At 34.8% G+C, this 12,744-nt stretch overlaps 2 protein-coding genes across 6 annotated transcripts; both read right to left on the reverse strand.

Moving 5' to 3' along the window:
- Positions 1-1,259: 1,259 nt before the first annotated feature.
- On the reverse strand, positions 1,260-2,638 carry LOC111793551 (uncharacterized). The gene has a single exon (XM_023675481.2). The coding sequence runs from the start codon at positions 2,540-2,542 to the stop codon at positions 1,454-1,456; it is 1,089 nt and encodes a 362-aa protein (XP_023531249.1). The 5' UTR covers positions 2,543-2,638; the 3' UTR covers positions 1,260-1,453.
- Positions 2,639-7,206: 4,568 nt separating this feature from the next.
- On the reverse strand, positions 7,207-11,335 carry LOC111792618 (uncharacterized). 5 transcript variants are annotated; one of them, XM_023674139.2, is made up of 7 exons: positions 11,125-11,335; positions 10,961-11,034; positions 10,633-10,792; positions 9,718-9,819; positions 9,389-9,604; positions 7,706-7,925; positions 7,207-7,601 (listed from the first exon to the last, which is right to left on the reverse strand). In XM_023674139.2, the coding sequence occupies exons 3-7, from the start codon at positions 10,761-10,763 to the stop codon at positions 7,335-7,337; spliced, it is 936 nt and encodes a 311-aa protein (XP_023529907.2). In that variant the 5' UTR covers positions 10,764-10,792; positions 10,961-11,034; positions 11,125-11,335; the 3' UTR covers positions 7,207-7,334. The 5 variants fall into 5 exon arrangements, with proteins under 5 accessions (XP_023529907.2, XP_023529906.2, XP_023529908.2 ...); XM_023674138.2 differs by lacking the exon at positions 10,961-11,034 and having other exon boundaries at positions 11,125-11,334; XM_023674140.2 differs by lacking the exons at positions 9,718-9,819; positions 10,961-11,034 and having other exon boundaries at positions 11,125-11,333.
- Between the last annotated feature and the right edge of the window lie 1,409 nt (positions 11,336-12,744).

Consider the following 12,744-nt stretch of genomic DNA (forward strand, 5'->3'; position numbering starts at 1 on the left):
ATATATATAAAAAAATATTATTTTTTTTTTATTAATTTAATAATTTACTTATTAATACTTAAAAAAAATACCATATGTAATAACAAAAAAAAAAAAAAATTAGTGAGATTAAGCATAATTTGAATAATAATTACATGGAGATATAAATGGAATCTAATTATTATATCTATAAAAGCGGCTATAAATGATTTTTTTTTTCTTCAGGTCTCGGAAATTTCGATCCGACCATCAAGTCCATTTCGAGAATGGCTTAGGGTACCAATTTTCGGGAGCTAAAAGTATACCAACGTCATCGTAGTTGAAGCATAGTTTACGAGACTTAGGTTAATAAATAAGGTAAATAGGTAAAGCTGCTAATGAATGGACTCACATATTCAATCTTCTTCTCTGGCAAAGGGACGTAGGGGCAAACAACGTCCAAGCTATGATCTTTACGTTATCAATAAATTTCTAACCAGGTAGACTGCGGAAAACAAGCCTCGAGAGATTTACTATTCCAACCATCTTTTGATCTTTACGTTATCAATAAATTTCTATTTTACCATATGTTAATGGGACGAGAATTTTTTAGATTAAGGGTCAATTGAGTCCGATAATTGTAATTAATATAGATGTGACTCTTTCAATGAAAGTTTCGGGTATAAAAGTAAAAAATTGACTTTTGAAATTCAATTTTCGATTTATAAAATTACCAAGCAAAAAGTGAAAAAAATCCTCTATTATTCTATAATTTTTATTTTAGCTCACGTCTATTTTTTTTTACGTAAATGGATACTGTGATGTCCACTTTGGGTGGGGAGGACAACAAACCACATTTTACAAGAGTGTGGAAACCTTAACCTAGTAGACGCTTTTTAAAATCTTGAGGGAAGCCCGAAAGGGAAAGCCCAAAGAAGACAAGATGTGTTAGCAGTGGATTTGGGTCGTTACAAATGGTATCAGAGCCAGACACCGGACGATGTGCCAGCCTTCTCGCTGTTTCCTGAAGGGGATAGACACGAGACGATGTGCCAGTAAGAACGTTGACCCCCAAAGAGGGTGAATTTGGAGGCGGTCCCACATCGATTGGAGGAAAGAAAGAGTGGATTGTAATGTTCCCACCTTGGCGTTGGTTGGGGAGGAGAACAACGCACGTTCTTGCCTTATATATTAAATAAAAAATATATCTTTTAAATCATTTTGCTTGACCATTTTAGCTGTGAATTTAATCATATTTTAATGCTATGAAATTATGAACTGAAATTTCTCAGAAAAAAAGATCTCTTAGTAGTCAGAACGCAGCTCAACTCAAACAAAGAATGAACACAAAATCCATGCGAACGCAGATCAAAAACCGAATTCATTTGCCATTGGAAGCTGCAAATGGAAGAATCAAGAAGAAAAAAAAATCAGTACCGTTTGCAATCTGATATCTGCGCGAACAACAGAGAGATTTCATTCCATGTCAATGAATTCAAAGACGCCGCGCCTCATTCGGACGAGGATGACTGTCTTCAACATCAATATCGTCTGAGTTTCTTTCGCCGAATCCTAAACTCATCCAATCCAATGGCTCGTACTCCTCCACTGTTCTTCCCGTCATATCGTCTTCCGACTTCATCATCCTCCCTGAATCGCTGGCTTCCTCGCCGCTGATCAACGGCGTCGGTGTCGGTGTCACCGTGTTCTCATTTTGCATCGTTGGAGTTAAATCACTTGAAATCGTCGGCGGATATCCAGGACTAACTGATGGCGAAGAAATCGCTGGCGATTCGACCGGGAAATTCGATTGCTCTGACGAAGGACCAAGAAATACGCGATTGAAAGGAAGATCTACAGTTTTGTTTGAAGAACTACTCGGACTAATTGGCGGTGAAACTGGCGACTGGTCGATTGAGCGATCAGCAGGCGAAACTGTGAAATCTCTGTTGTCGTTGAAACCTAGATCGATTTGAGGCGGAAAGCTCCTTGGACCGCTAGGGCGAAACCGCGAAAGAGGAGGAGGAGAACCGTACGTATATCCGTTCTGCGAATGGAGACTGAGAATACCTCCCAAGCCATGGACCACAACGTGACGACCGTAATACAGTCCAGGCAGAACGACATTGATGCCGTTAACGGAAATGGCGTCAGAGCGAGATCCGCGGTGGCAGCGAGTAACAGAAACGTACTGCGAGCGAAGAAGAGTCGGAATCGCTACCTGAGATGGCAAGCTGTTGAGATCCGAAACAGAGAGTCGGCGAGGGAGGCCGTGGTAGCGGAGAGTGGCGGTGTAAACGGAGGCGGACTGAGTCATAGCTAGGGCAAAGAGAGAAGAGTCGGTGGGAGCGAAGAGGGTAAAGGAGGCGTTGTCGGCGGCGGAGAGGAGGTCAAGTTGGAGGTCGGAAGTGGTTATGGCGTTGGAGAAGAGGTTGTAGCCTCGTGCTCTGACAATGGAGAGCATTGCATCGAGTTCTTGCGTTGGAATGGAGGTGACAATGGAGTTTTTGTTGAAGAAAAACGAAAGCATGAGGAGAGCAACATAGCCATGGAGTCCGATCTTGATTCGGAGTTGAAACGCCATTGATGAGAGCTTCAAGAATCAAGAACGAAGGTAGTTGCGTCGCTGCCGTTCCAAGTTCGTACTCCCATGTCTTCAGCGCCTTTTTATCCTCTTTTTCATTTTTATTTATTAATCCTTAATTATTGTTTTATTTTAATTATTTTATATATTATGTTATTATATATATCCTTAATTTTCTATACTATATGGGACTTTTTGTTCATTTTTTTAATAATTTAATTCCATTAATTTATATGGGTTTATTGTTAAAAAAAAATATATAATAATTTTGATTATTTTATTATGGTATAAAAATTACTATGTTATTCCTATAATCGTGATTTCAAAATTATGTTTAATAATAATAATTTAAAGTATCCATAGTATATGGATAAGGTTAGATGTACTTGTAAGCTCTCTTCTTAGAAGATCTGGTTCACAATCTACTTGTAGGCTCTCTCCGCATCTTAATTTAACAGGTTCCCACGATCTCTTAATTCGATTCTAGGACATCTGGTTCTAATGTTAGTCCCTTGGAGCTTGTCCCTTGGGTTTCACCTGTTCATCGTCCTTTCATTAGACACCTAGAGGTTCCTTAGGCCAAGCTGATATGACCGGTATCTCTCGATGAGGCGCTACCTTTACATGGCTATTTAGGACTACATGATATCAGAGCCAGACACTAGACGATGTGTCAACCTTCTCGCTGTTCCCCGAAGGGCAGTAGACACGAGGCGGTGTGCCAGTAAGAACAGTAAGGACGCTGGGCCCCAAAGGGGAGTGGATTTGGGGGCGGTCCCACATCGATTGGATGAAGGAAAGAGTGCCAGCGAGTACACTGGGCCCCAAAGGGAGGTGGATTGTGATGTCCCACATTGATTGGGGAAGAGAACAAACCACCCTTTATAAGGGTGTGGAAACCTTACTCTAGCATACACGTTTTAAAGCCTTGAGGGAAAGCCCAAAGCATAGCTAGCGGTGGATCTGGGTCATTACATTAGATTAAGTATATAAATAATATTGTGACACACTTGTAAAAACTCGACTAAAAAATATTTAATCTTTTTTTATATATTCGTTAGTTGAGAATAATATATTTTACACGGTGATAATATGCAACTCAATATTAATCTTAAGCTAGTTATAGTCATTTGTTCATTTAAATAAATAAAATAATAAAATAGAATTAGAACGAGTTAAACTTCGAATAAATCAGGGATGCTCGTGATTGAGTTGAAATATATTTTTAAACCCAATCTAACAGCTTATAATATTTCTAGATTGTATTGGATCGGGTTGTTTGGATCATATATTTAAATTTTTTATTTTATAAAAAGTAAAATGTTAACGAATAAATATTTATTTATTTTTAAATATAATTAGAATTTGTACGTAAGTATATATTTTAAAAAATTATCTTTCAAATAGTTAAAAATTGTTGGAGAATTATTACGAGCAAAAAAAAATTATTTTTTTAAATTAATAATAAATTTGGTTCGGTTCAACTCAATTTAATTGTATAAACACGTTTAAAATAAATAATTAATAATCTATCACATTATAACTTAATTAGATTATAATTTAAGATAAATAATAAACAATTAATTGATTAATTAATTAAGAAAAGAAAAAGAAAAACAACCGACCGACTTATTCATATATATATATATATATATGTAATGTGTAAGCAATCGTATGTGTTGCGTCCGTCGATAACTTACCCTTCGTCTAGCTTTCAACGGACGTACTCTCTAATGGCGAAATCAGTTTCCACCAGCAGGAATCGAAGATTCCAGACCTCCATCTTCTCCGATTCTGAAATCGACGTCGCCATACAGCTTATTCATCTCAGCGAAGACTCCGATTACCATGACGAACTCACCGCCTCCTCTACCAGTTGCAGCGACGACAAATCCCTCGCCTCCGCCTCCAACTCCAACGCCGATGAAATGGAAGACGATGGAAGAAACAACGGCCGCCGCGGAACTACAACCACTCTGATAGAAGACATCTACGAAGAAATCGGAGACGGCGTGAATCGGAGGCGGAGGAAGCGACGGTCGCGTTCGGTTTACGAGATTTACAAATTGACGAAGCCTGTGATTTTTGTGAAGTAAATGGAGGAGGAATCGCGATGCGGAAATCGCGTATGTATGCTCTCTAACTTTTTGTTCGCTAATTTTCCTGAATCGAATCCTAACTGCCTGTGTTATCTCTGTGCATAGATGTGTATGTAAAGTTATAAATCGTTTATAGTACTTTTCGGCTTTCTTTGCGTGCAACTTAACGGATGTTCTCGCTCATCGTCTGATCTATTTTGCTTTTCGTTGCTGGTTCACTGGAAGATGTGGAATATAATAAGTGTGTGAACGATACTTTCGTGTATTTCGAGTGTTTTCTGATCCTTTCTCCAAGTCTAGTTTCTTAAGAGGAAAGGAACAATTAGTTGTTAGTTCTTGAACAAGGAGGTTAAATAAAGATGAATACGCTTTTGCGAAGTGAGATTTGATCGAATGCTTGAATTTGATTTCTAAAATCAGCCTTTGCATCATCGTTCTTTATCACTACGTTCGATTCAAGTAGCTTCCTCGCTTTATGCCTTTTTTTTTTTTTTTTTTTTTCTTCCATTTGACGGTTTCAATTCTGCTCCCACAGTCCAAAGAGGACTAGGTCTTTGTCTTTCCTTTCCTTTTTCCTTCTCTTCTTTTCCTCGTAGTGATAAAGATGAAATTGCTATGGAATTTGTGGATGAAGATGAAATTGCTAGAGAAGGAGGTGTTCATGGCTGACCTGATTTTGAATTGGAAAAGTTAATAAAATTCTAGAAAATGGATAATTGAATTTCATCCAAGAACAAAACTGGAATCTGAAATAAGGGGAAATTATAAATCAAATCCTTGTTATTTGGATTGAAATATTTCTTATGTTTTATTGATTCCTGAAGTGTATTAAAAAGAATTCATATTTCTTTTATTTTTGTATGTCTGAATTTCTACTCCTAGGAAAAGATCGAAATAAATTGCAAAATCTGGTAAATTTGAAAATTTTGAATTTATATAATGAAATTAAAAAAATATATATATCTTATTCCTTAAATATGATAAATTTGGTGGTTAAAATATTTTTAACTTTATTAGGTTTTAATTCAAAAGTCTTCTTTATTTTTTGAAATAACGTGACTATTTTAGCATTAAAAATATACCCATTCATAAGAATAAAAAATTAAAAAAATACATGCAATTATTATTATATATATATTTTTTGACGTTTTTAATTGTTTCACTAACAATTTAATTTTTTAATTTTTTTTTAAAAATTGATATTCTTGGGAGACATTTTTTTTAACTGAATTTAATTATTTGAATTATTTGAATAGTAATTTTAATAGTAATTAGAATCATTTATTCAAATTTTTTAAAATAAAAATGTAAAATATCTATTTATTTACTTTTTTTAAGCATTCAATTAAAATGATAATTTAATTTTAATATATATTTTACTTTTAATAGTAATGCGAGAATAAATAATTAAAAAAACAATTATAAAAAATATTGTATATAAATTTTTTAATTAATAATAAACTTGAATTGGTTTAATTTAACTCAATGTACAAAAAATCTTAAATTTTTATTTATTTAATTGAATACCGATTAAATAAGTTGATAATTTAATTCGATTTGATTTGATTGGATTTTTCTAATTCGGTTGAGAAAAGAATTATTAAGATTTAGAAAAAAAAAAAGGCAAAAGAACCAAAAGTCGTATGCCACGTATTGTTTTTTTTTTCTCTTGTGTTTACTTGAATTAAATTTTAAAAACTTATATTAAAATTTAAAATATTTTCCCATTTGGCATATTCCAACGAGTTAAAATATTATAATCTTTCAAATTTATATCACTAAATAAGAGATGAATTAAAAAATAAAAAGAGATATAAAAAATAATTAGAATTTTAAGTTTTAGTCTATTCAAATAACTCGATCATAATTATATTCCAAGGTAAAAAATCAAGTTCTATATCTATTTTGGTGTTTACATTTTTAATGTCTTATCGTTTTAATTTTTATACTTTCAGAAAATTCATAATGTATATTATTTTATGTCCCATTTGATCTATAATATAGTCTAAAGATACCAAAAATACCATGATTATTATTAAAGTCTATAGTTTTATATACATATAATTAAACACGGTCACCGAAAGAAAAATTTTAATTATTCATATGAAACATGAATCTAAATCATTCATACCGTACAAAACATGAGTAAAAGTATTATATACAACAATTTTTTATAAAACTATATCATGAAATATAAATCTTTAGAAAAAAAAATACTAATATTTCACAAATATTCACAAATTGATCATAGATGATATCAGTTACGTCAATTATTAATTTATTAATTTATACTTGTGAGGTAATGTGTAAAATTGTACAAATTGCTCGTATCAAATAACATAGATGAGGCACGAGAATACCCCTTAAGCATGGATTCATCTCAAAATTCGGGTACGTGATTGAACATAAAATCAGAATAAGAGGTCCTATGTTCGAACTTTTTTAGTTAGTTAAGGAACAATAACTAAGGCTCGCTCGTAACGAGCTCACAATCCAAAGATGAACACTACCATAGACACAACATCCAAGCATATACGTAAGCACTTTCATCAAGAGAGGAAGGAATAAAAAAAATGTCATCCCAAATTACACGAATTACACGAAGTGTGAGAACGTGAGAACAATCGAGTCAAATTCACGACTTAAAAGAAAACTAAACATTTACTTTTTTTCTTCATTTTGGACAATATTTATTATTTAGAGCCAATGGCAAATGACAATTTGGGGCGTGATTTGTTTTTACCCAAAAGCTTCATCTGGTTAAGTCGCTGTTCATCTTCTTCCTGTTTTTTCCTCTTAATGGCTTCTTCTTTCTTCCTTTGTAGCTCTTCAAGTTCCCTATATCTCTCCTCCTCCCTCTGTTGTCTCTCTAAAGCCTCACTTCTCTGAGCCTCTTCTACTCTCCTCCGCCTCTCCTCCACCATCCTTTCTACTTCTTCCTTCTCTTTTCTAGCTTCTTCCTACAAAACCAATTACTACTTCTTAGACATCTACCCGAACCAAATCGAACCGAACCAATGAAATCAAGATGTATGTATATTGCATGCATGAGAAATAAATGTACCTCTTTCCGTTGGGCCTCGATAAGGGCAGCTTCCTTTTCCTTCTCAAGTTGAGCTGCCACTTCTTCGTTAAGCCTTCTCCGTCCCTCCTCCATCTTCCTGTTAATTTCCACCTTAACGTCATCGTCGTTCAGGCTTGCTTCGACTTTCTTACGAATGGCTTCTTCCAATCTTTTTGTTGTCTCTTTTTCAAGAAATTTAGCCTCTGTCACCTTTTGTCGCCTGAGAGAAGAATGAATATTTGAGAAAACAGCTAACCATGGCTTATATACTTTGTAAATGCAACACACCTGAAGCATCCTCCAATTCAATCAAAAGATTAAAAGACAACATACTTATCATGCCTCGTTGGTCCACTGTTTTTTCCTCTCCGGGTTTATATAAGCATTATAATAAATTAACAAACTAACCTCCATGACGATAAGAGCACTAAAACATGCTTATCCTTTTAGGGCATACCTCTAATTCAATCCTGATCCATACAAAAAGAGTTACAAAACTGGTGAACAGCATATTAACGATGCACCAAATTGATCATCAAATATAACAAGTCTATAGCAGTATCTTCCTTCAGAAAAGCCTGTGGAGAAGAATGTCAAGTAACCTGTCGCAGTTTTAAAACTGATCACTAGAAAAACTCAAATTCTTATACTAGAGCATTCTTTGAATGGGGAATATATTAGTTTTTTTTTTTTTTTTTCTTTTTTGTTCCTAGAGAATTATCAATGTAGCTCTAGAACATCGAAATGGCAAAAGTTCCTTCCATTTTTGTGGTTAAGGAAAAAGTCAAAACTACGACTCCCTTGAACTAAAACAGTGGGGATTTCATGTTTCTGAGGTTCCTAGAGAATTATCAAACTCAAGTTAGTCAGAAAATACTGTCATCCTGAAAGTTTAACTTCACAAATCACAAGTGCCGGACCGTACATATAATTCATATTGAGTCAGCATGATAAAGGCCGACAGTTAAGCAGAACAGCCTACCAGTTGGAGAAGCCAGACTGGATAAATTATTTGCAAGCAGGAAACAGCCATAGAGAGAACTACTGAAAACTGGAAGTCTAAAAAATTAACACGAATATAAATCAACCAGTTATTAAAGTACGAAGAATACTAGAAGGGAGGTCAAAGTCAGAGATAGAATAACTTCCACACAGCAGGAGACGGACCATTGCTTGTTATTGACCTCACAAAAGAACCAGCAACAAAAAGTATCACCGGACATATGAGGTGTCTGGAAATAGAACAAAAAGAATTGCACTACATCTAACACGAGAAATAAGAAACGAAACAAATGGGACACGACCAACCCTCCAGTCAAGAAGGTAAAAGGTTTAAAATTTTGATGAAAAAAATAAAGATAAGACCATGTAAACAACTAGGTTGTCGTTCCAACTGCTTTCAGATCATTTTCTAGCTAAAGAGTAATCATTATTTTGGATATTTGTTACAGACACCACTGATACTCAGGACATTACTCACTTAACCATTCTAACGTGGGATTTTGTAATGCCATCATTTTTCATGGCAATAGATTAGGTTAATGCCCACAAAAAACTTAAACGATCTACCGAATACAATAAATGATAAAATTTAACAACAGTATATTATATGATCCTGCAGATTAAACCAAGGAAAATTTAGAGGCAGAAAAAAGAACATAAATCAGTGAGACAGTTAACTACCGTTTTCTCTCTTCCTCTTCCTTTCTGAATTTTTCGCTGGTACTTTTCTGCTCAATGGATCCAGGGCTAGATCCAGAAGATCTAGGATGCAGAGATGATGAGGAACTCCGTCGTCTTTGCCTCCTGTAACTCCTTGAAGTTGGAGAACGACTTCTATGGCGTCTTGGTGTTCGTGAACATCTATGGCGTCTTGGGGAAATTGAGCGGCTTTTTCTTCTGTATAATGAATAGGAATTATTGAGCTAGAGATAAAAAGACTTTATTATAATATTATACAGAGGTAAGTATCAAGCTAGCCTACCACTTAGCACAGTACAGTTACCTCATACATTGTTAAGAATAAACCTTTGTGAGCTCCATCTTTTATCACATCACATGAAGAAGCAAAGTCACAATCGAGCAATGACAGGACACCCATCAGCACCCATAACCTGGTCACTTCCCATGTGATAGGAAGAACTGACTTATTTCTCAATTATGTTACCAAGTTCATGTCTATTCTGTTTGCTTTACACCATATTTTAGAGTTTTTCCCCAAAGACTTAAATTTTCTCCCTCACTCACTGTTTTCAACAAACGATTATGCCACAAATGTTTCTCAAAGATTAAATACCATCCAGAGATACTTGACGATTATGCCACAATAATCAGAAATTTTATGTGAAATTCAAAGTAGCAAATCACAAGTACAGCCTACCAATCATGAGCACATAAACAATAAAAGAGGTCGAGAAGATCTGGAAGATATGACTCAATCTGAAAGAGAACGTCAAGAAAGCCTAGCTGTTCTTTTTAAATGAGAATGAAGCAAAAAAGATATCCAAACCTAACTTCGACTATTTATATATAAAGATCAGTTTTTGTAAGTAAACAATAAAATAAACACGAAAACCCAATAAGCACAGCAACAAAGATACTAATACTGTTTCCTGTCAGTATTCTAATAATCAGAATATACCATAAACGAGCCTTCAATTAGTGTAATCAAAGTCCTCTTACCTCATCACAGAACAAGTCCAAGAGAAAAGGTAAATTTAGGGCAACACTGAATAGCCTTCATATTAGACAGAAAAACAGGGGGGAAATTTTCAGCAAAAGGGGCAAGATTCATGCAGAAACTCCGATGTCAGTGAAATCCAAATCGCATCAGAAGACATGGTGTCGTTGTTCTTTTCATAAATTGTTACCGATTATTCACGCGATTAAACGAAAGTAAATAAAACTAAGAACATAAACGGGATCACCTGCTATAAGATGAATACGGTGAACGACTTCTGTCTCTTCGACTTCTCCTGGAATACCTATGCCCTAAGGGGGATGGTGAATGCCTCCGCCTATACGAAGGTGATCGAGATCGAGATAAATCCCGAGGCATCGTGTATCAACAAGAACAAATCTTCCACTCTGTAAACAAATTACTTCCCTTAGTACTAACATAATCTTAACAACAAACAATCAATAAACATCCAGAAACTGGATTTAAGGAAGCCACAACTTCTTCTTCGATTTCCATAAATCACATAGCAACAAAACAAGAAGAACCAACAATTCAACGAATAAAAAAGGTCAAACCGGACGCTCGATTCAGGAAGCAGACGGACGGAAATATCCACAAAGAGGCTGCATGAAAAGCAGCGAAAACCCTACTACAGAGACAGGAGTAGCATAAAGGGCAATTGAAACCCTAATTAGACGCAAAAAAGAGGACCATACTGGAGAGTAGAGATGTATATTACCAAGAATCGCTGCTGCTGCCGGAGTTCGAATCCAGATTGAGGAGTCGTAATTGAGGAGAATCTGGATGAAGGAATCGGCGGTGATAGGGATGGCGGAGAAGAACTGATGCGAGTCGTACCTCTCCTCCGTCTTCGTCGTCGCTCCGATTGGAATGCCAAAGCTGAAAGAAACCGACGTCTCTAGTAAACCGAAGAGACCCTAAAATTGTTCTCCTCCTTTTTAATTTATAGTTTATACATTTTATTTTGCAAAACACTTTCTTTTTTAATATAAATTAAATCAATTTAATCAAATTTAACTTTATTTAAAAAAAAAAAAATTAAATCTCTATCTAATTGAATTTAAATTTAAATTTAACTTTTTTTTAAATAATTGTTTAAGTTAATTTTTTAAAATATATATCAAAATTGAATTTTATATTTTAATAAAATAGCTGAAAATAAATAAATAAATATTTTATAAACTAATATTATTTTTTTTTAGATTGTTTGGATTGAAAAAATTTACAGCTTAAACAATTTTCATTATCTTGTGCACAATTAAACAATTTTCATTATCTTGTGCACAATTCTTTTTATACGGGTGATGGCCGACAATATCACAAGATTCGGGATGGTGTCAAGACATATGGACCATGTTGACGAGGATCGAGATGATAAGATGAGATACGACGTTGCATTGAGAGACTTCGAGAGCAGAGGCAAGGTCGAGCCGAATGACTTGGTCTAGTGTAGAGGCAAGTCGGATGCATCGCAGACGATTTAACATGCACGTGCAGGCGGCGTGTGTGGTTGAACAAGCTTGGATTCTGCATAAGCGAAGTTCGATTGGCGAAGACAAACCTCACCTAAGGTTCGATGAAGCCACAAAGCAGAGGCGAAAAATATATATGGGGCTTTATTCCCCTTAAGGCTGGTCGTGAGCACGCTCAGGACGCTCCGCTGTAAAAAATGTAGGACCGTGCATTAACAAATCTTTCTTGATGTTATGTGTTAGTATAGATGAAAGTGAGCAATGTTGTTATCAAGGAGGTATTGTGGCCCTTAATTTAATTTTAATTAATTAATTGATTGAGATTTTGATGGTAACAAACCTATTTTTAAGTATTAACATTAGTATTTAGGTGGAATCACGATTTCAACTACTTTTCAATCATTCAAATTAGAGCTACACTAAGGCACGGTGTGATGATGTGGCAGCTAAATTAAAATGATGGAAATCAATCAATCAAACAATAAAAAAAAAATGGTGTTGATAGATTCAAAGAGTAATAACCATAAAGATATTAAAGAAATGGGGGAAAACGAACCATCCACGAAGGAAGGAGGAGCAGTCATCTCGATCGTCGTATATTGGTTACTCATCCATTTCTATTATTTTTCATATTTTCTAACTAGTTATTATTGTTTTGACTTGAACTATTTGCAAATTTAATAATTAGAAAAATTAATCACGCTTAAATACTTTTATCGTAAAGCCCTATTCACCCCTCTAGAGTTGCCATACCGATACTGATCCAACAGATTACTTTTGATATCATTATTTCTTTTGCTGTAGTTTAATCCTAAAAGAAAACTTAAACACAATAAGAATCTGATGATGTTCATCAAAAACCCTAA

Source organism: Cucurbita pepo, chromosome 4 (genome assembly GCF_057944985.1).
Source record: "Cucurbita pepo subsp. pepo isolate OVF chromosome 4, ASM5794498v1, whole genome shotgun sequence".
In the NCBI taxonomy this organism is placed as follows: domain Eukaryota; kingdom Viridiplantae; phylum Streptophyta; class Magnoliopsida; order Cucurbitales; family Cucurbitaceae; genus Cucurbita; species Cucurbita pepo.

What these genes read in the sequence shown, in the direction of transcription:
- LOC111793551 (XM_023675481.2), bottom strand. Translation starts at nt 2,542, where the DNA reads ATGGCGTTTCAACTCCGAATCAAGATCGGACTCCATGGCTATGTTGCT.
- LOC111792618 (XM_023674139.2), bottom strand. Translation starts at nt 10,763, where the DNA reads ATGCCTCGGGATTTATCTCGATCTCGATCACCTTCGTATAGGCGGAGG. An exon ending in AAAGGTTTATTCTTAACAAT is followed by an intron (nt 9,605 to 9,717) that starts GTATGAGGTAAC and finishes TTCATTATACAG; the next exon opens with AAGAAAAAGCCGCTCAATTT. An exon ending in GAAGAGGAAGAGAGAAAACG is followed by an intron (nt 7,926 to 9,388) that starts GTAGTTAACTGT and finishes TTCTTCTCTCAG; the next exon opens with GCGACAAAAGGTGACAGAGG.